This window comes from Trachypithecus francoisi, unplaced genomic scaffold, assembly GCF_009764315.1.
Source record: "Trachypithecus francoisi isolate TF-2019V2 unplaced genomic scaffold, Tfra_2.0 Lachesis_group2, whole genome shotgun sequence".
NCBI lineage: Eukaryota > Metazoa > Chordata > Mammalia > Primates > Cercopithecidae > Trachypithecus > Trachypithecus francoisi.
In genome coordinates, this window is record NW_022681465.1 from 23,892,021 (window position 1) to 23,911,850 (window position 19,830).

The 19,830-nt window shown below is 42.1% G+C and overlaps 1 protein-coding gene and 1 pseudogene across 4 annotated transcripts in view; one reads left to right on the forward strand and one right to left on the reverse strand.

Annotated features, from left to right (window-relative positions):
- Positions 1 to 3,193: 3,193 nt before the first annotated feature.
- Positions 3,194 to 5,609, reverse strand: LOC117064824 (annotated as a pseudogene). The gene has a single exon (XR_004429700.1). The product of XR_004429700.1 is annotated as a translation initiation factor IF-2-like (transcript).
- EPB41L4A (erythrocyte membrane protein band 4.1 like 4A) overlaps positions 4,902 to 19,830 on the forward strand; it is a 260,699-nt gene continuing 245,770 nt past the window's right edge. Inside the window, exon 1 of one of the 3 annotated variants that reach the window (XM_033178937.1) lies at positions 4,902 to 5,241. In XM_033178937.1, the coding sequence (XP_033034828.1) occupies positions 5,143 to 5,241 (99 nt within the window). In that variant the 5' untranslated portion in view covers positions 4,902 to 5,142. The remainder of the gene's footprint in view (positions 5,242 to 19,830) is intronic. The other 2 variants (XR_004429699.1, XM_033178938.1) reach the window with 2 other exon arrangements.

The window sequence follows — 19,830 nt, forward strand, 5'->3', positions numbered from 1 at the left end:
GATAATCTCCAGAGCAGTGATTCTCAAAGTCAGCTTGCCAATCTGCAGCATTAGCAGATTCTTCGGTCCCATTCCATAACTACTAAATCAGAAACCCTGGGGGCAGGGCCAGAAATCAGTGTTTTAACAAGCCCTGGTGATTCTGCTGCGTTGCTCTTAGGTATGTTCGTAATTAAATTATTTATGTATCTATCGTCAATAAATACAGGCTTTTTTCTTTTACATATTACAGTTAACTTTCTTAAGTTTGGAAAATGTAAGATTATAAAAAGATCACAGAAGATTGTTTAAATACATCTTCCTAAAAAGAATATGGTGCTTTAAAAAGAATTCTGAGTTTGCATTTTGAAGTACATGTTTCAGCAAGGGGTGGGGGCCTGTTTTATGTAAAATGAAATTTCTTCTTCCAGATTGAGGATTCCTGCAGTCTTTCACAGATGGAAGCCCTGCATATTTCTGTAGAAATTATGTTTATTCTGAATTTATTTGCCATTTGACTCATCTACCTAGGCTTATCATTACAAAATGTTAATGTTTAACATTTAACAAAATGTTAAAACAAAAATCACTGAAAAGAGATCAAAACCTTTGATGCACAGCTTTAAATGGAGCATATTATATTATGCACATGTTGAAAACTATATGATTTTCCTAGGAAAAAGTGTTTGAATAGCATCTTGTTAATTTGTTTCTCTGGATAGGCAGAGAAAGTCTTCCTCCAAAATCTTAAGGAAGGTCTATGTACAACTTTTTAAGAAACTACAAAGTGGTTATACCATCTTGCATGCACTCCAGGATTATGAGAATTTAAATTGCTCTACATCTGGCCAGGTGCAGTGGCTCACATCCGTGATTCCAGCACTTTGGGAGGCCGAGGCTGGTGGATCATGGTGTCAGGAGTTTGAGACCAGCCTGGCTGATCCAGTGAAACCCCGTCTCTACTAAAAACACAAAAGTTAGCTGGGCGTGGTGGCACGCACCTGTAGTCCCAGCTGCTCAGGAGGCTGAGGGAGAAGAATCACTTGAACTCGGGAGGTGAAGGTTGCAGTGAGCTGAGATTGTGCCACTGCACTCCAGCCTGGGTGACAGAGTGAGACTGTCTCAAAAAAAAAAAAGAAAAAAAAAATTGCACCACATCCTCACCCACACTTAGCATAGTGATATGGTAGCTTGGTAACCATTAGGTCTCTAGTGGTATCTGATGGTGATTTTAATTTGCATTTTCCTAGTGACTAATGATGTTGATCATCTTTCCATGTGTTTATTTGCCAGTTATATATCTTCTGATCCAGTCATTCTACTCTGTATTACAAGACACAAATGCACATGTACATATAAAGACATGGATCCTTTCTATGGACTGAATTGTGTTGCCTCAAAATTTGTATGTTGAAGCCCTAACCCAATGTGACTGTTTAGAGATAGGGTCTATAAAGAGGCAATTAAGGTTAAATGAGATCCTGAGTAGAACCCTGGTACCAAGGGATTAATGTCCTTGTAATAATCAACCCCAGAAAATGCTATCTTGGTGTTTTTCTCTCCCCCACCCTCCTTATATTTCTCTTTCACCCTCCTTTTCTCCCTCTCTCCTCCTTCCATTCCTCTCCCCTCTCCCTTTCTCTCTGCAAGCACACGAAAATGTCATGTGAGCCCACAGTAAGTTGCAGCCTTTCTTCAAGTCAGGAAGGGAACCCACCAGAAACTGACCATAATGGCACAGTAATCTTGAACTTCTAGGCTCCAGAACTGTGAGAAAATAAATGTCTGTTGTTTAAGCCATCCCGTCTACTGTATTTTGTTATAGCAGCCTGAGCTGACTAATAAAATCCTCATAGCAGCTTTATTTGTTATAGTCAAAAACTGGAAACCACCTAAAGGAATGAAAAAACAAATTGTGGTATATACATACAATGGAATATTATTGAACAATAAAAATAAATGAGCTATTTATATTCACAACAGCACGGTTAAATCTCAAAATAATTGTGCCGAGTGAAACCAGACAAAAAGGAGAGTTGACACTGTATGATTCAATTGGTATTAAATTCTAGAAAATGTAGCTAAATGATGGTGACAGAAAGCAGATCTATGCTTGCTTGGGAAGTGAGTCATGGTGAGGAATGGGAGCAAAAGATGACAAAGTGGCCGGGCGCGGTGGCTGACGCCTGTAATCCCAGCACTTTGGGAGGCTGAGGCGGGCGGATCATGAGGTCAGGAGTTCCAGACCAACCTGGCTAGCATGGTGGAACCTTGTCTCTACTAAAAATGCTGGGCTTGGTGGTGCGCTCCTGTAGTCCCAGCTACTTGGGAGGCTGAGGCAGGAGAAATGCTCGAACCCAGCAGGTGGAGGTTGTAGTGAGGCGAGATCGCGCCACTGCCCTCTAATACAGCGAGACTTCGTCTCGGAAAAAAAAAAAAAAGAAAAGTGACAAAGTGCAGGAGGAAACCTTAGGGAGGGATGAATATGTGTACTACCTTGATTATGGTGGTGGGTTCATGGGTGCACACATGTCAAAACTTATCAGATTGTATACTTAAAAATTATGCAGTGTATTGTATGTAAATTATATGCAATAAAGCTATCTTTAGAAATTCTGTGGAATCCTGTTGTCACCAGTAATCCCTAATTTTGTGTTAGATTTTAAATTTTCTTTTCTCCAGTCTCCGATAAAGAAATGGAAAAGAAAATGGTTCATTCAGGAAAGAGTGTTGTGTTGTATGTATGGGGGACCTTATGGCTTTGTACCTTTCCTTATGAGAAGCGGGGAACGGAATCCCTGCCCACTCAAAACCCTCAGCCTTTCCATTGCCACTGGAGGTAAAAAAACAAAAAACAACAGCAAAATCAAAAATCAGAAAGCAAAAAAACCAAATCAAAGGGCCAAAAAACATGTGACAGCAAAACTCAAAACTGGGAACAGATGATTGCTTGAACCTTTTGTTTTTGCAGCCTCAAGTGTCTCGGTTGGATATCGAGGTAAAGAATGAAAATGTTAAGCCATCTTTCAGTCACATTTGGTAACTGGTGTCAGGAATACTGTATTACAGAAAAGAAAAGCCTCCACAAGCAGACATGCTAAAATCTAGCATAGTAAGGTGTCACCTCGTAAGTCAGGCAAGACTTTGACAGTAAAACAAAGCTGGACACGGAATTTGATGAGAAATTCAAAACCTGCGTCAATTTCATAGAAAATTCAGAAGATAAAATAGAGCTTTATTCATAGCCTAGGTAAAGTTCAGAAATTTATATTGCAGTTTGGCGGTTATGCTGATCCTGTGTTTGGATGGGGTCACAATAGCAGCGAAGGCCGAGGTTTCCTACAGAAGCTCCTTTGTGGCAAATCACTATGAGACGAAACTCCGTCAAAGTCACCAATTGTTCACTTCATTTCTACTGTGCCACAGAAGCCTGGTTTTGTTTTAAGCGCTAACGTCCTAGGTTTTATGCAATTTTTTGAGCTTTGGCTACCCAGCTAACAAGTAGCAGAACTGTCAACTCTAAACTACGTCTGATGCGAAAGCTCTGACTCTAAAACTCAATATAGAGGTTTTTTTCTGGGAGACGTCCCCTCAATTCTCCCCTAACTGAGACTCGCATTAACTTCTGCTGGTTCCCAGCTGGAGAGCACAGATTGCACCTGCTCCGAAGCCCAGCGGGTCTCAGCCTCCTCCGCAGCTCAACCTCGGCTGCCTGTGCACGGACATCAGGACCCACCAGGGGTCAGTGCAGCTTCAGAGGTATTGTGCCCCTCAGTCCCGGACGCAGCCGACAGCGCGGAGGGCGTGGGATTGGGACCGCCGAACGGTGGGGTCCGAGCAGCACCGTGTCTTCTCCCCACCCAGCCTCCAGGTCTCCCGGGGAAACGGACGCAGCGAGCGCTGGACGGCCCCGTGGCTTGGGGGCAGCGTGCGGCTTTGCAGCGTGGACTTGCCGGCACCTCGCCGCTGGGACCACCTCTGCCCCGCCCTCCGTCCCCAGCTGATACCCCGCCCAGAAGGGCCTCCCCTGCCGCGGCCAGTGCTGGACTGGGGGCAGTCCGCTTCGTTCCAGGGCATTTTGCAGACGCCTGGGCCGGGCTCATATGCACCTGGGCTGCTCCCGCCCGGGGCACCACCCCTCGCGCGGCCAAGAGAACTTTCCCCGGAGCCTCGGCGGCCTGGCGCGCCCAGGGAACACCCCCCGCCCGCCCGTCCGCCCGCCGCGTTCCCAGCAGGGGCGTCGCTCCTCCGCCCGCAGGTCCCCGCCTCTCCGCTTTGCTGAATGTCCTGAAGAAGCCGCGCTCCGCCGCCGCCGCAGGCATTGCGGGAGGGAGAGCTTGAACTTGGCTACACAAGGCCACCCGTAATCGGCTCGGGGGTCCCCGGACGGGAGCCACACCCCGCGACAAGCTGATCTACCCTCGCTGGTCTGGGTAAGGAGCCCGCTGCCCTTTCCGCCCCTCTTCCGGCTCCTCAGCGCCCGCGGCTGGGGACGGAGTAGCGGACGGAGCGACGACCCTCGCTTGTTCCCCTGCGCCCCTGCGCCCGTGGTCGGGGCGTCGTGGGTGCTCCTGACACAAAAGCCCATAAAGAAAAGCTCCATACTCGGCGGACCTGACCCGGGGCTGCGGGGCGGGGTCGCGGCTGGAAGTGCGCGCCCGCCGGGGACTCCGCAGGCCGATCGGAGGCGGGACGTCGGGGCCGCGCTCAAATCTGTGCGGCAGGAGGGAGCCGCAGCGCTTCCAGAGGCTTCCAAGGCCGGGGAGGTCCTCGAATTCCCGTCCCTCCCTTTTCTGGTCTTTTGCCCCCACTGCCAGGAGACTTTTGTCGTCCCCAGGACTGCGGGAGGGGCCCCGCCCCCCCGCCTTCGGAGGAGCCCGAGCCTCAGGATGCGCGGGGACGCGCCGCCGCCCTCCGCGCCCAGTTCCGCAGGCGCTGCCCCGGCGGCTCCCGGGCGCTGACTCTCCCGGGCTTTTCCGCCCTTCTCGCTCCTGCCCTGCTGGGCGGCCCGGCGGCCCGTCCCTGGACCCCGCCGGGAGCTGCTCCTCTCGCTCTCGCCCAGGCGCGGCGGACAATAAATTAATGCATCGCGCTTGAGTGGAGAGGGCGGCTGGGCGCCTCAGTGGCAGCTTTCTCGCTTGACTGGAGACGGCCACAACCGACATGGGCTGTTTCTGCGCTGTTCCGGAAGAATTTTACTGCGAAGTTTTGCTCCTGGATGAGTCCAAGTTAACCCTTACCACCCAGCAGCAGGGCATCAAGGTGGGTGCGGCCGGGAGCGCGTTCCGGGGGTTGGCGGCAGGGCGGGTGCGGGGGTCCATCGCTTTGTCTGAGGGCTGTCACCGGTGGGTCGAGGGCAGCGGCCGCGGCTCTGAGCGGTGGGGAGGGGAGGCCGCTGTCCTCTGCGCACACGGAGAGGGCGGACGTGCCAGGGTGAGTTAACTTTGAGTTTCTTCATAAAGCAAAAGTTGAGTTTGACGTTTCACAGGTTACTTAGCACACCGACTCCCAGTAGCACCCCAAAATTCTTCCCCAAACCGGTTTTCTCCAAAAGTCTCTGGGTCCCCCGCAGCTCTCAAAGAGGGACAGAAGGGGTTATACCGGCTGCTTCCCACCACAGTGTGGAAGGCATGGTTTCCCTCGGCTTTGTTGAAGGCGTTTTCCTTGACAGTGTGATTAGGAAAGTGAACTAGTTCACTCCGTGAAACACATTAATGGGTCATTGTGATTGTATTGCGTGGGTTTGTAGTTGGGTAATACTACGTTTGGACGGAAAGTATTTTCCCTTTCTACAGCGACCTGGGTTTATCCTCACATTTAAGTAAACATCTCTCAAAGCGACCCGTAATAACTTTGCTCCTGTTTGTGGGTCATTAAAATGCAATCACTATATTAACCTAGAGAACCCAAACAAAAAGGCAGCCAAGCTCGCAGTGATCCTCTTCCTTACGTTTGATGAGAAGGTACTTGTGTTTGTAGTGACATCCTGACCATTGCGCCTGCGTGCTTGTTTTGCTCTTGCAACAATGTTAACTACCTAAAGGAGGTGTAAATCCGGAGCGTTTTGTTGTTTTGTTTACCTTTCTCTTTCAGTTTTAATTCACTAAGGCGTTTTAGATAAGGCAGCAGCTGAGTCTGGCGAAGGGAAACCGCCCCCCGCTCTGATAGAGCTGGCTTTCTGAGAAATCGAGTTCGAGCTGCCAAGTATCCTCTCTTAGTCTCTTCTTGTCAGAAGTTAATCATAATGGGGTAGGCCCTGGGCATTTCCTTTTGTGAATCAGTTTTTACATAGTTTTATGCACACTAGGATAACTATTCCTGGCTAAAAGTTTCAGCGTTGGTGTTGCCATTCTTAGTGTACAGAATTCCAATTTCATAGGTGTGATTCTTTTGCAGGAGAAAGGAGCAAAAATAATCAGTTAAAGCTACAGGATTGTTAACCCTTTCTTTTAGGGGGTTGTTTTGAATGTTGTTTCCCCAGTAATTATAATGAGCAAAATTCAGTTCTGTTCTCAAATGATATTTCCTTTAAAGACCAATAAAATAGACTCTTCTGGGGGAAGGTGTACATTTTGTATTTTTAACTTTTCTTTATGTTCCAAAATATTTCTCCTCTCACCCGCCCAATGAAATCAGGAAAATATTATAACTTACAAGATGATGTAACATTCTTTGGTGTACTGTATGAATAAAATAGGCAAAAATCACAAAAACATTCTAAATTCTAGAAATATATAGATTCTTTATGGTGTTGAGGTAGAAACAGTTAGAAAAAGGTAACTGATGATCAGATACCAAGACAACAAGGAAATCTTTTTGAAGTGCAAAGTCTAAATTATCTGGAGTCTAAAGTCATCTGGAATGTGAGCTTCCTATTTAATCATGAAAGTCATGCCTGTCAGCTGTAGAGCATGTACGTTATTCTGTCAAGAGAGCAGCCAAGACTTGGGATCAAATGGAATAATTTTGTCAAACATGAATCAAAAATCCTGATCCATAATTATTTTTTATAATCCAATGGTGCTTACTTATCTTGTTTTACAAATAGGCTGAAAATTGGTGAGTGATTCAAAGGCAACAGCAACTATGTAATACTGTTATTTTGGATATGGGCTATATAACTAAACAATAATTTAAGCAGGCTTTTGTTGGAAATAATCGTTTAACAACAGGCTTGGCCTCTGTCCTTGTCACAAAAGCATGCCACAATTATTTTGATGGCCGTGTGTAACACAGATGTCTGCTAAAGCTAACCACATTATCTTCTATGCTACCTTAAAAGTGTATATGTTAAACACCTACCTACCCTTGGCATGTACTAAATTAAATATATTTGCATATTTATAAGTGGTATGTATGAAAAAACATCTTGCATGTAGATGGTATTCAAACATTGAATGAACATGTGTATATTCTGTACATACTTGACATTTTAAAAAACTTTTTCCTAACCTTCAGGTATTACGGTGCATAGGTACAACTGATGTATATTGCATTAATTACATAAAATTAACTCCAACTTTAGTTTGTAAATGAAAAAGTAAACAGTTACTTCAAAGTTAATAGCCAATAGCTACCATTACGATGTTTTTCCTTGAGATAGTATAGTTGGTAATTTTGATTACCACTAATTAAAGTTAAAATTAAGCAGGCAACATCAATTAGCCTACTTTTCTCTGAAATTAACTAGAAAAATCTCTATTTTTCAAAAGCATTTCCTAACATTTATTTTGTGATTACCCTTTTTCCTATTCTTAGATGAAGACGGCTAATTTTACGTTAAAATTATGCACACATTTCATTTCTTAGTAGAAATAATTTTACTGATTCCTAAATGATTAGTTGAGAATTTACTTATATTACTGTTAAAATAATGGACTGTGAATTAGAAAAGATTAATTATAACAAGTTAAGGTGGAAGAAGTATGAGAGAATCTTGGTAAACATTTTCTCTGTGTGTCATTTTGAAAAACATTCTTTGGATTTGTTTAAGCACCAAATTACAAATAGAAAAGTTAGTTATGAAGTGATTTTTCTACAACTTAGATAAGTTTTTCATCGATGTTAGAAGAAAAATTAATGTGTCATTATGAAAAGTGTTTCAGCCTGAAGATAACAGTTACTCATCTTATATGGTAAGATGAATATCATTTAAATGGAAAATAATTTTATTTCCATTTAATTTCCATTTAAATGGAAATTAATTTTCTGTTAAAAATATACCAGAAAAATAAAACACAGTATCTTTGTTTCCCTGTTAATGTTACGGGGAGGTATTTGCCTTTTTTACTTGCTTTAGGGACAACCTCACCTTGATAGCAGAAAGTCTTATTCATGCAGTTCACAGTTTGAACCTTATCCGAGGTTTAAAAACTTCAGTTTATATAAGCTGAAAGCTATTGGTTGTGTGTTGAGCCCTGCAATAGGTTTTTAGCTGTTTGTCTTTTGCTGCTATCTCTGTTGTTTATTCAAGTAAGGATTTCTGCTATGGTTGGTCTCTGTTGTTAGAGTAATGTTTGTTCTGGGAAACTTTTGTTGTGTCCTTTCTAGTTCTCTGTGCTGAGGGAGGTAGATAATGTTCTTTTTGTTCTCTTAGCAAAACTCGAATGTGGCTCAGACTACTTTTCTAGGTTTTCATTTGGTTAGCAAAACATTTTCAGGAAAACAAAAGTCACAAGATTTGATTATAAATTTAATTCTCAAAATTGCTGCTACAAATATGAAATAGATTAGTATTTTCATTTTGGCAAGATTTTAGTCCTCTGAGTAGTGTGATGAATGTTTAGGTACTCATTTTTCCCTATGAGTATTGACTAAACTAATGAAACCAATATGACAGTAAGATGAAGATTCCATTAACTTCTTTTAAATGGCTTTGTTAAGGTATACCATACATTTCGCCCAGTTAAAGTGTATAGTTCATCCATTAACTACTAAATAATGTTACTTCCCAATCATCCTGAGATTCGTGAGGGAATACTGTGAGTTTCCATGCTTTGATCGGAAATTTCCTAATAAGCTAGAAAAACAATCATAAGGCAAGGGCTTAAATTCTGTGCATCTCACTTACCAAAAATTACAATTTTCATTCACTTTGGACTAATGAATAAAATCTTTCAGAAGATTGGGAAAAAAATGAAAAGCAATTATGTTAAGTTTATAAGTGAATACTCATATCTTTTGGCATAAGATGAACTGTGTATAAATAGCCCCTCAATTTTATAAAAGTTATTTTTTGAAAAAAAATTAAAAATACCTTTATCATCTATGACTTGAATGTGATTTAGTAACTGTTTAAGGGGGAAAGCATTGTTACCTCCAACAGCTTATAGCTGTCCCTCCCTAGGTGCTTCTGGTATTCTTGGTTCATAGTGAACTACACTTTTTACAGTCCAGTTACTGTGTGTGTTCTTGAATTCTATATTGGTAAGCTTGAACTACCTTGAAGTGCCTGTGGGAGTTTATGCTGTCTCTTGTAGGATACTTAGCAGCATTCCCTGCCTCCTCTCACCAGATGTGTGGCACCTCTTTTCCAATAATGACAACCAAAAATGTCCCCACATGTTGCCAGATGTTCCCTGATGGGCATTATCACCCTCTGTTGAGAACCACTGTCATAGAGGATAGCAGCTTCCTTTGTTCTTACGTCTTTGGTGCACAGGTTCAACATTGAATGTAGGGTAACTTTTAGATGCCTTCTATTTTTTCTTTTCCCCCCTCTCTTTTGGAATGGTGAGTTGTTTACCTCATATTCAGTGAAAACAATATGGAATCTTTATCTTGCTTCATATTCAAGTATCTTTACACTTGCTTCATATCTTTATACACAGAACAATACCTGCAGTGATTAAAAGCATAGGCTGTGAAGTCTGATTACCTAGGTTTAAGTTTTGGCACTGCTAATTACTTACTAGGTGTGTCTTTTCTGAGTTTCAGTTTCTCTGTAAAAAGAAGAGAAATGATATATGGTATTCACCTTCTACATTCATGCTGTCTTGCACATGAAAAGCACCCAGAAAATTTTAACTTTATTCCACCTTTCCTCCTCCTCTCTTCTTGTTGTAGTGGCTCATTCCTTCCTAGAGATAAAGTCCAAACTTCATTGTTTGACTTAGTACTCTACCTGATCTAGCCCTGCCAGTCCAAGTGACTTGCCCTCTAGGTATGTAGAAACTGCTCACAGTTTCCCAAATATTCCAGATTGTTTTGAGACTTTATGCATGAGATTCCTCCTGATTAGTTTACCCTTTTGTCTTTCTCTAAACACATCCTTATCTAAACCATCTTTGAATCAAGTGTCCCATCTGCTAGGCAACCTTCACTTCTGCCTGACCAAGCAGAGGTAGGTGCCTGTTTGTGCCTCACACATCCCTGTTACAGCATCTGTCACATTGCATGCATTATTTCTGGACACATCTGTCTCCTCCAGCAGCCTGTGAGCCCCTACCTGTGATCCCCGGAAGTCAGAGCTGTATAGTTCATGTAGTAGATGCTTATTAACTATAATTTGGTAGAAGAATGAGTGGAGTGTTACAGCTGAAATAAGCTATATTGAAAATCTTCTAGATAATGGGGTTCCTTTGCCATTTTATTTTTACTAGAAAAGACCCTAGAATAAAGTGAATCTCACTGTGAAAAATCTGTTGCCAAGATACTCTAATTTTTATATTGATAATGGGTAGAAAATGAGATGGTGCAGTGGACTGAATGCATGCAGTACAGTGAAAAGCTGACTAGCAGCTATTTCAGAAAACATGAATCACACCATTTTTGTATTTTGTAAGTACCAAGTCTTTCTCTTTTAAATTTAGTGCTCCCCTTCCAACCTGAGTCTTTCGGAAGAAGAGCATATTTCCCGAATGGAAAATAGATCCTCACACTTTAGTGACTTTTCTTCCTTGTCTCCTATTCTTGAAACTGTCTGAGAACCGTGTTGGTTGGTTTGACAGTGGGGGTTTATGCTATTGTGAACCAGTACTGTAATTTTTAATCTTACTGAAACACCTGTCTTACTCTTGAAGCTGTATAAACCTAATCTGACACTGCTCTAAGGCATAGTGGAAAAGATGACGTAAATACTTTAAATACTGACTTTTTATGAAAAAATTATATTTTTCATTCTGATGCAAAGTGCATTTGTCTGCAGGCCTGTTGTAAACATGACAAGTCAGAGATCAAACTGGCTTCATCTATGGCTCCTGCCTCTCTGAGATTGACTGCTTTGGTTCAGCTTTATCTCTGACAATTTTAGTCACATCTGAAGCTCCTGCATATTGCTCCTGGTCATCCTGCTTTGGGTTGTGATGACTAACGACCATTTGTTTCTGCACCATAAGTTTTGTTTCCACGTTTCATATGTTAAGATTAAACAGGCACCTGTTATCACATGTCCTGGGCATAGACTCAGTGTGCTAAATTCAGGAACCAGTCAGTTTACTTTGTGACTCAAAAACCTTGTAAGTACAATTTAGAGTGTCTATACCATTCTAAAAAATGTGGATTGTATTCCTGTGTCCTCTGAGCCATGCATGTATTTGCTGTGTTCTTTTTTAAGTGAAATAGTCATTATTTCTTAATGCTGCCTATTGTTAATCCCTTTCTCTATAACTACACACTGTTGCAAAGAGATTCATCAAGGACTGGAATAGTTCCTCAGGAGGCTGTCCTAATAATCACTGAAGACACAAAGGGCCCTGCTGCCCTTCCAAAATGTGTGAGAAGTTTGTTTTCCAGCACAGGATATTGACATGCCAAGAGGAAGTTAGAATAAGAGAGATGGGACAGGCAAGGAAAACGGAGAAGTGCTGAGCGATAGCTCACACAGACAATAACCAAAAGGTCAGATGGCAAAGGAGGAATCAGTGGACTGAGACTGCAGAGGGAACCACGTGCTGCAGTGTATTTTTTAGGGACACCTTCGGAGCCCTCGGGAAAGGGCATTTAGTAATGCAGAGTCCTCAGCTTGGGGGGATGGTGTTTCAGAGGTTGGTTAGAAAGTGCTTTGTTTAGAGAACAGTGGCGTGGATGAGTGAGGGTCAGGTTGTTGAGCTAGCCCACAGAGACCATTTGAGTTGTTAAATCACTCAGGTCCCACCTTGAGCTTCATCAGACCTGTGTTTGAGAAGCAGGCTTGGAACCTCTGCTGCCTTAATTGTAACTTGTCAAAAACTGGTTTTTCTCTGCCATCCTCACTGCTCCTCACTTAGTTTGGCCCTTCCACCTGGACCAGCCTCTTAATAGGAGTGCTGTATGGTCACCATCGGTCTTTCCCCTCCCTGCTCCCTGTCCTGTGTTCAATCAAATCCTGGTCTGCCTCATAGTTACTGGCTTTGTGATTGGACAAGTGATTTTTCTTTTGCTAGCCCCAGTTTCCTCATCTGTAAGCTGAGGGGTGTGATATCTGCCCCATAGGATGACTGTGAGAATTTGAGGAAAGAATTTTAGGTACGTTGGACAAAAGGTGCTCAATAAATGATAGCTATTAGTATGTATGACATATTATTTATGAATACATTTATTTCTGAATTTCAGTTTGGGATATCGAATGTCTGCCACCCCTGCCTAAGGTGGCACAGGTTCTCTGAGGGATATGAGTGGTTGTTAGAAGTGGGAGAGCAGTGGTGGTTTGATATTCATAGATATTTGTCAGATCTCTCTGTAGGAGAAATAGTATCATGTTCCAGTTGTGCATCTACTCACATTGCCTCAACCACCACTAGAATGCTGAAACCCCACATCTGTACCTGTAGTCCCAGCTTCCTTATTTTCTGGATTCTGATCCCTTACTAGATTCTGCACTAGATGCCTAAGCCTGCCATCACTACCCTCCTCTAGATCTGCTTATCTTCCTGTGCTTCCGAGTTTGATGAATGATCTCACACTCTCTCAGTAAAGATGCTTTGGTCACCAGTTATGGAGATCCCACTGCAAACTGCTTGAACATGAGGAAGTTTATTAGCTTACCTCTCAGGGAATCCAGGGGCAAGGAAGTTCAGGGTAGGTCAGTGACGTCAAGGTCCCAGCTTCTCTCACATCCTTGCTCTACCATTTTGGAGTCAGTGCCATCCTCAGGCTGTAGCAATGGCCAAATTCTAGAGATGAGGAGGTGATATTTGTATATGGTAATATGTAGGACAGTAATAGAGGCAGTCTTTTCTTGGACAAAGGCTTTCTCCTGAAGTCCTCCAGCAGACTTCCCTTGAGTCTTTTAGCTAGAATGAGTCTCATGGCCATTCTTGGGCGATAAGGGCAATGGGATCACCTGTAGAATAAAGGGTCTTTCCTGAAGCTGGGTGGGAATGGAGTCAGTTTCCCTGAGGCCAGTGGCTACGTGGGGGAGGGGCTCAAGAAGAAAGGAGGAGAGTTGTGGGTGCTGTTGCCACCATCAGTGTCCCCTCTACCTCTTGGGTCAGGATCCTTAAGTTTCCACATCCTTCCAGGTCTTGGAATTCCCACCTCCTAAACATCTTCCAAATTGTTTATTTTCCCCGTTTTCATTGCTGCTGCATGAATTCAGGCCCTTCTCAATTCTCAACTGGACAATTTGCAGGGCCTCATAATCCCTGCAAGGCCCCTGCCTCCCGCATTAACCACCTACATCTAGAGTGGTCTTTTTTGCCTCCTGCCTAGAATACTTTAATGTCTTAGTCAGCCTCTGTGCTTGGGTTAAATTCCTAGCTGGGGGTGGCAGTAACCTCCTTTCTATTCTTTCTCCTACCGTTTCCTCATAACTGTCTGATACTCTAGGCAGACGGAGCTGCTTCCTAGTCTCTGAATTCTCCACATTCCCTCTCACCTTTTCCTCTGTGTAGAAAGCCCCACCCACCTCCTTTTGTTTGAGTGAAATATCAGCCCTCATTAAGCAGAGTTCTGCCTAGGTTTCACTTTTCTTTTTTGAAGACTTCTCCTTGGTGGGGAGCTGGAGAGACCCTCTTCTGACCCTAATCCAGACTGCATTTCATTGCAGTACTTTCTGTACTTCTTGCCCACCTCGACCTGGGAGGAATACAGTGAGGTGAAGAGGGCACAGGCTTTTGTTGTAGATAAATCTGGCTTTGAGTCTCCCTCCTGTTGGTTAGTGCTGTGAACATGGCCAAATCATCCTCTTTGAGTTGGCTTTCTCATCAGTAATAAGGGTAAGGCTCTCCACCTTATCCTGGGATGCTATACATGAAACCCTTAGCTCCTTTCCTGGTGAGTGGTAGCAGCTGTTATTAGGGATGGAAAGCCTTGAGGGAGAGAACTAGGTCTTTTTTATGGGATTCCCAGTCAAACCTAGTTCCTAAGGAGTAGTAGGCATCCGTGAATAAGTGTTGAATTAATCTGAATAAGAAAAAGTACCTTTATGTTGACATAAGCTAATTAATCTGAGAAAGAGAAGGCATCCCTCTCCTTTCCTTTTTCTAGGTGTTCTAGGTATACCTGCTTGACTCAATTTCTTAATTTTTAAAAACTTCTATACTGTACAATTTACCCATTTAAACTGTCCAATTCAGTGGTTTTTCCTATGTTTACGGAATTGTGCAACCATCACCACAATCAATTTTATAAGATTTTCATCCCTGAAGAAAGACACTGCAAACCACTCTCCATTTCCTTCCAACCTTCCATCCCCCACCCCCACCACTGTGTAACCACTAATCTTTCTGTCACTATAGTTTTGTGTATTCTGGACATTTCATATAAAAGGGTTCATATGATATATATAGTCTTTTGTGACTGTTTTCCTTCACTTGAAATAATGTTGTCAAGATTCATTCACAACATAGCACGTATCAGTACTTTGTCGCTTTACTGCTGAATAATATTCCATTGTATGGATGTGCTATATTTATTTCATCAGTTGATGGTCTTTTGGGTTCTTGACACTGTTTGGCTATTACAAATAATGCTGTGAAGAATCATGTACAAGTTTTTGTATAGACATATGTTCTCATTTAATTTAATTTAATAATGCTTTTTTTTTTTTTTTTTTTTTTTGAGACGGAGTCTCGCTCTGTTGCCCAGGTTGGAGTGCAGCAGTGGCCGGATCTCAGCTCACTGCAAGCTCCGCCTCCCGGGTTCACGCCATTCTCCTGCCTCAGCCTCCCGAGTAGCTGGGACTGCAGGCGCCCGCCACCGCGCCGGCTAGTTTTTTTTGTATTCTTTAGTAGAGACGGGGTTTCACCGTGTTAGCCAGGATGGTCTTGATCTCCTGACCTCGTGAACCGCCCGTCTCGGCCTCACAAAGTGCTGGGATTACAGGCTTGAGCCACCGCGCCCGGCCTAATAATGCTTTAATTTCTCTTGTGTATGTACCTAAGAGTGGAGTTGCTAGGTCATAAAGTTTAACAGTTTGAGGAGCTTCCAAACTGTTTTCCACCATGACTTCATCATTGTGTATAAGGGTTCTAGTTTCTCCACATTCTCACCAGCACTTGTTATAAATCTGTCTCTTTTTTTTTATTGTTATCCTATTGGGTGTAAAGTAGCATCTTACTGTGTTCATTTGCATTTTTCTCTGGTGACTAATGATGTTGAGCATCTTTTCTTGTGCTTATTGGACTTTTTTTTTTTTTTTGAGATGGGGTCTTGCCATGTTGCCCAGTCTTGTTTGAAGTCCTGGCCTCAACTGATTCTCCCAAAATGCTGGGATTACAGGCATGAGCCACTGCACCTGGCTGTATTGGTCATTTGTATATCTTTTTGGGAGAAGTGTCTATTTACATTGTTTGCCAGTTTTAAAAACTGGTTTGTCTTTTTGAGTATGAGAATTTAAAAATTCTGAATGCAAGTTCATTATCAGATGTTTAATTTGCAAATATTTTCTCCTATTTGGGTCATCTTTATACTTTCTGAAGGGTTCCTTATATACCCACAAATTTTTGATTTTGATGAAGTCCAACTTGACTATATTTTTTCCTTTGTGGCTTGTGCTTTTGGCATCATATCTGAGAAGCCATTGCCTAACCTAAGGCCTGAAGATTTACTCTTATGTTTGCTTTTAAGATTTTTATAGCCTAGGTCTTACATTTAGGTCTGTGACCCATTCTTCATTTGCACATGTTCCAGCACTATTAGTTAAAAAGACTGTTTTCTTCCGTTGAATTGTCTTGGCACCCTTATAAAAAAAATCAATTAACAATAAATGTGAGGAGTTATCTCTGGGCTCTCAATTCTATCCCATTGATCTACATGACTATCTTTATGCATCTTGTTTATTTTTACTAGTTCCTTGGTAAGGTAGATGTGGGTAATTCAATAGAGAAAACATTCCTAGTTTAAAACATTTAATATTTTTGAGAAAAATTTCCTGTAAACTTCCTGGGAGCAGCAACACTGTATATTTTGCCCACTGTTAAATCTTCAAGAACCTGAAAGAATGCTGGGCACATGGTGGTGCTCAGTAAATATTTGTCAAAAGACTGATTGAAGGATTGTTTTAGTTCTGCTGCTGCTATTGCTTTTGTAACTTAAAACTGTGCTTGAATATTTAGATTTCCAAAACTTTTCCCTACAAGCTCTGAGTGTTATTTATGTTCTGTTAAGGATTTGCCTTTGGTTCTTGTAGGCTTTTTCTGTAAATCACTTGGTGGAACACTGGAAAAAAGGGTATTTGCATAGGTTTTATGAATAATTTTTTGGTAGGTTTGACAGGTGAAGAAGTTAATGTCATTTAAATATGCGTGGATTTTCATCTATTATCTTGAAACATATTTAGCATGTGTTAGAGTGCAATGTGTGCTGCTGTCCTCGCAGGAAATAATGTAGACAGCTGGAAGATTGCTTCTGAATACACAAACCCTTCCCACCTCCATGACTTCCTTTCAACCTTGAACTTTGGGGATTTCTAGCAGGATTGTAGGTTAAGGCCTTTGGAGCAGCTGTGGCTTTGTGGAATTGGACTACAATCCTCTATGACTGAGGGAAATTGTGGCAAATCTTATTGGTATCAAAACTGGCATAATATAAGCTTTACAATCTTTTCTGGATTGCACATTTTAAAAGTCAGTAGTATTCAAACACTTGAAAAATCTCAATAAATGTGTGAACTACAGCTCCCTTTGTCAAGAGAATCTCAAGCGTTCAGAATCTAGATAATGTCATAGCATCACAAAAATCTTTCACACAAACTCGTTTCTGCTTGTCAGTGCTTTTTCCTGTCAGCCACTCATGCTTTTGCCCAGTAGTTCTACTGTCTGACCCTCTGCACCAAAGCTGCGTGCAGTCCCATATCCTTAGTTAATTCAGCCCCACGATGCTACCTACAATGCAGCAGACAGCCAGGGCAAGAGCGTAGAAGAGCTGGCATAATTATGACAGACTGGATTTCAGTTATGATGGAAAGTTAGGCTGGACATGGACATTTGGAGTCATCTAATCCAGCCCACACTTCTACAGGGGAGGGAACAGAGACCTTAGCACATGGGCCTAGACTCTTCTTTCTGGTATTTCTCCTGGTTGTTTTTTTTTGGTGCTCGCTCACTCCGTGTCTTTGCAGCATGGAAGGAAAGAACTGAGAACTGGTTATAGAGTCAGAAGTCAGAATTTACTGAACATCATGTAGATTCACTGCCAATCCCATCACCTCCCATACTCCTAACTCCCCCCTTCCCTTCTTCCCACCCCCAGCCCTTAAATTAAGTTATCTCAGGCCTCTGGTCTGTTCCTGTTACCTTAGCATTTGGGTTTGTGGAACTCTTCCTGGTTAGGTTCTGTGAGAGAGAGTGTCTTCTGCTTGAGGGAAGCTTTAAAAAAATTACATAAGGGATTGCTTACGTGGAATTTCTTTTCAGAATGATACTTATTGCATTGCATTTTAATGTTTAATATTAGGGCTTATGTCACTGAGTGTTTCCTTGGTCTTTATTTTGTAAAGTCTTTTCCCTGAGTTCTTAAAGCTTCATGCTGCATATCTCTCCAGGAAATACAATTAAAAACTGATTAGTGACCCTTCTTATTGCCTGAGGAAGGGTGCAGAGAAGAAAATAGAAAGGTAAAATTGCTCTTTTGTTGAAAGGTATGAGATGGACCAATCATCAGGGGGCTAATAGATCTTTTCCCTTGATAATGATTATTTTGTGCTTCTGCTGCTGTTTACAAGGGCGCTTGGAGGATGTGCAAATTTTCCAGAATTCCTTAGGGAGCCTGCTTCTCTTTCTTTCAGACACTGTTTTTACATCATGTTCTCCAGCAGTTATTTGAAGATAAATAGGTTTTGAGTGTGAGCGTATATTGGACCAATGCTATGTGACCGTAATTGTAGGTTTGGATTTGTGAACTCAATTCTACAAGAATATATTCAGAGCTTATTGTGTACCTAGTAGCATCCAGGATTTCTGGTAGGGATAATGAAATAAAGGGAGGACTCTTGCCTGTAGAAGTTTAGCTTTTAGGTAGAGAGACAAACATTTACTTATAATATGAGACAATTTATAATCAAGTATTGGGTCATGTGGTGGAGATTATTAAGAAGTACAGAAATACTTGTAAGAAATTGTTTCTTATATGCCAAGGTGAGGTTAATCAGGAAAGGTGTTTTAGAAAAAGTGAATACAGGTTGAACTATATTTCAAGATCTAAAATATTTCAGATTCTAGAGTGGTAATATAGTGTATGTATTATGTAGCATCCCCGATCAGCTCTGGGGAGGCACCTCATAAAACAAGGACATAAATTGGATATTCACAAAAGTAGATACTATAAGTAGCCTTATACTAGTTTATAACAAATATTGCTCCTGCATTATCTATTGCTATGTGGCAAATTATGGACAAAACTTAGCAGCTTTAAAAGAACCAGAATTTATCATCTACAATTTCTGTGGATCTGGCATCCAGGAGCCCTTTGTTGGGGGATTCTGGTCGTAAGTCTCTCATGAGGTTGCACTCAAGCTGTGGGTAAGGCGTCAGTCATCTGGAGAGGGTGGATATGGGCAGGCCTCACCTCACTGGCTTTCAACAGAAAGCCATAGGTCCTCACCATGTGGGCTGCTCCATAGACTCCTGAGTATCTTAGGAGTATGGCAGCTGGCCTCCCTCAATGGAAAGTGACCCGAGAGAGTGTGAGAGAATGCGAGCTCAAGACGGAAGCCACAGTATTCTATAACCTCCTGTCATTTCTGCTGTAGTTTGTTGGTCACACAACTGAATCTCTGTGACAGAGGATTAAACAAGGGTATCAAAACAAGATGGCCCTGGAAGTCATCTTGAAGACAGACTACATAGTCCTCAGGTGAGTTTTTGGATTTTAGATTTGGAGAAGAGATTTGGCCTCCTGAAAGTGAGGCCTTGTGAGGATGGACTGTGTCTCTGAATGCCATGCAGGATGGAGAGGTAGCAGGAACATAGAGAAGTGATTTTCATGGAGGAAGATGGGGAATCTGGGGAATGCTTGAACTAGCAGTCCCTCCTGTGCACCAGGCCCTGTACTTGACGCAGGGGGTGAAGAGGTGAATTAGATCGCTTTTAACCATCTAGAACTTAAATCTAGAGTTATGCTTTGAGAAATAATCAGCTTGATGAAAATACTTTTCATTGAGTGTCTGCAATAAGAAAGACCATCTATATAGTGGAAGGAGGAGAGAATATAGATTCTCAATATCTGGATTCTGCTTCCAGCTCCTTCATTTCCTAGCTTGGAGAAGTCACTTAATGTTTTGCAGTAATAATTTATTCATTTATAAAATTAAACTGATGCTAATATTATTCCGTTAATATGACAGGTATTGGGAGGCTTAAGGGAGATAATGGTTGAAAAAACTTAAAAATGTTAAGGTGCCATAGAGTTTTAAAAATCATTATATTGTGGCTCCATTTACTCACTATTGGCAAGTTATTTAACTCTGTGCCTTTTATCAGTGAAATGAGAATA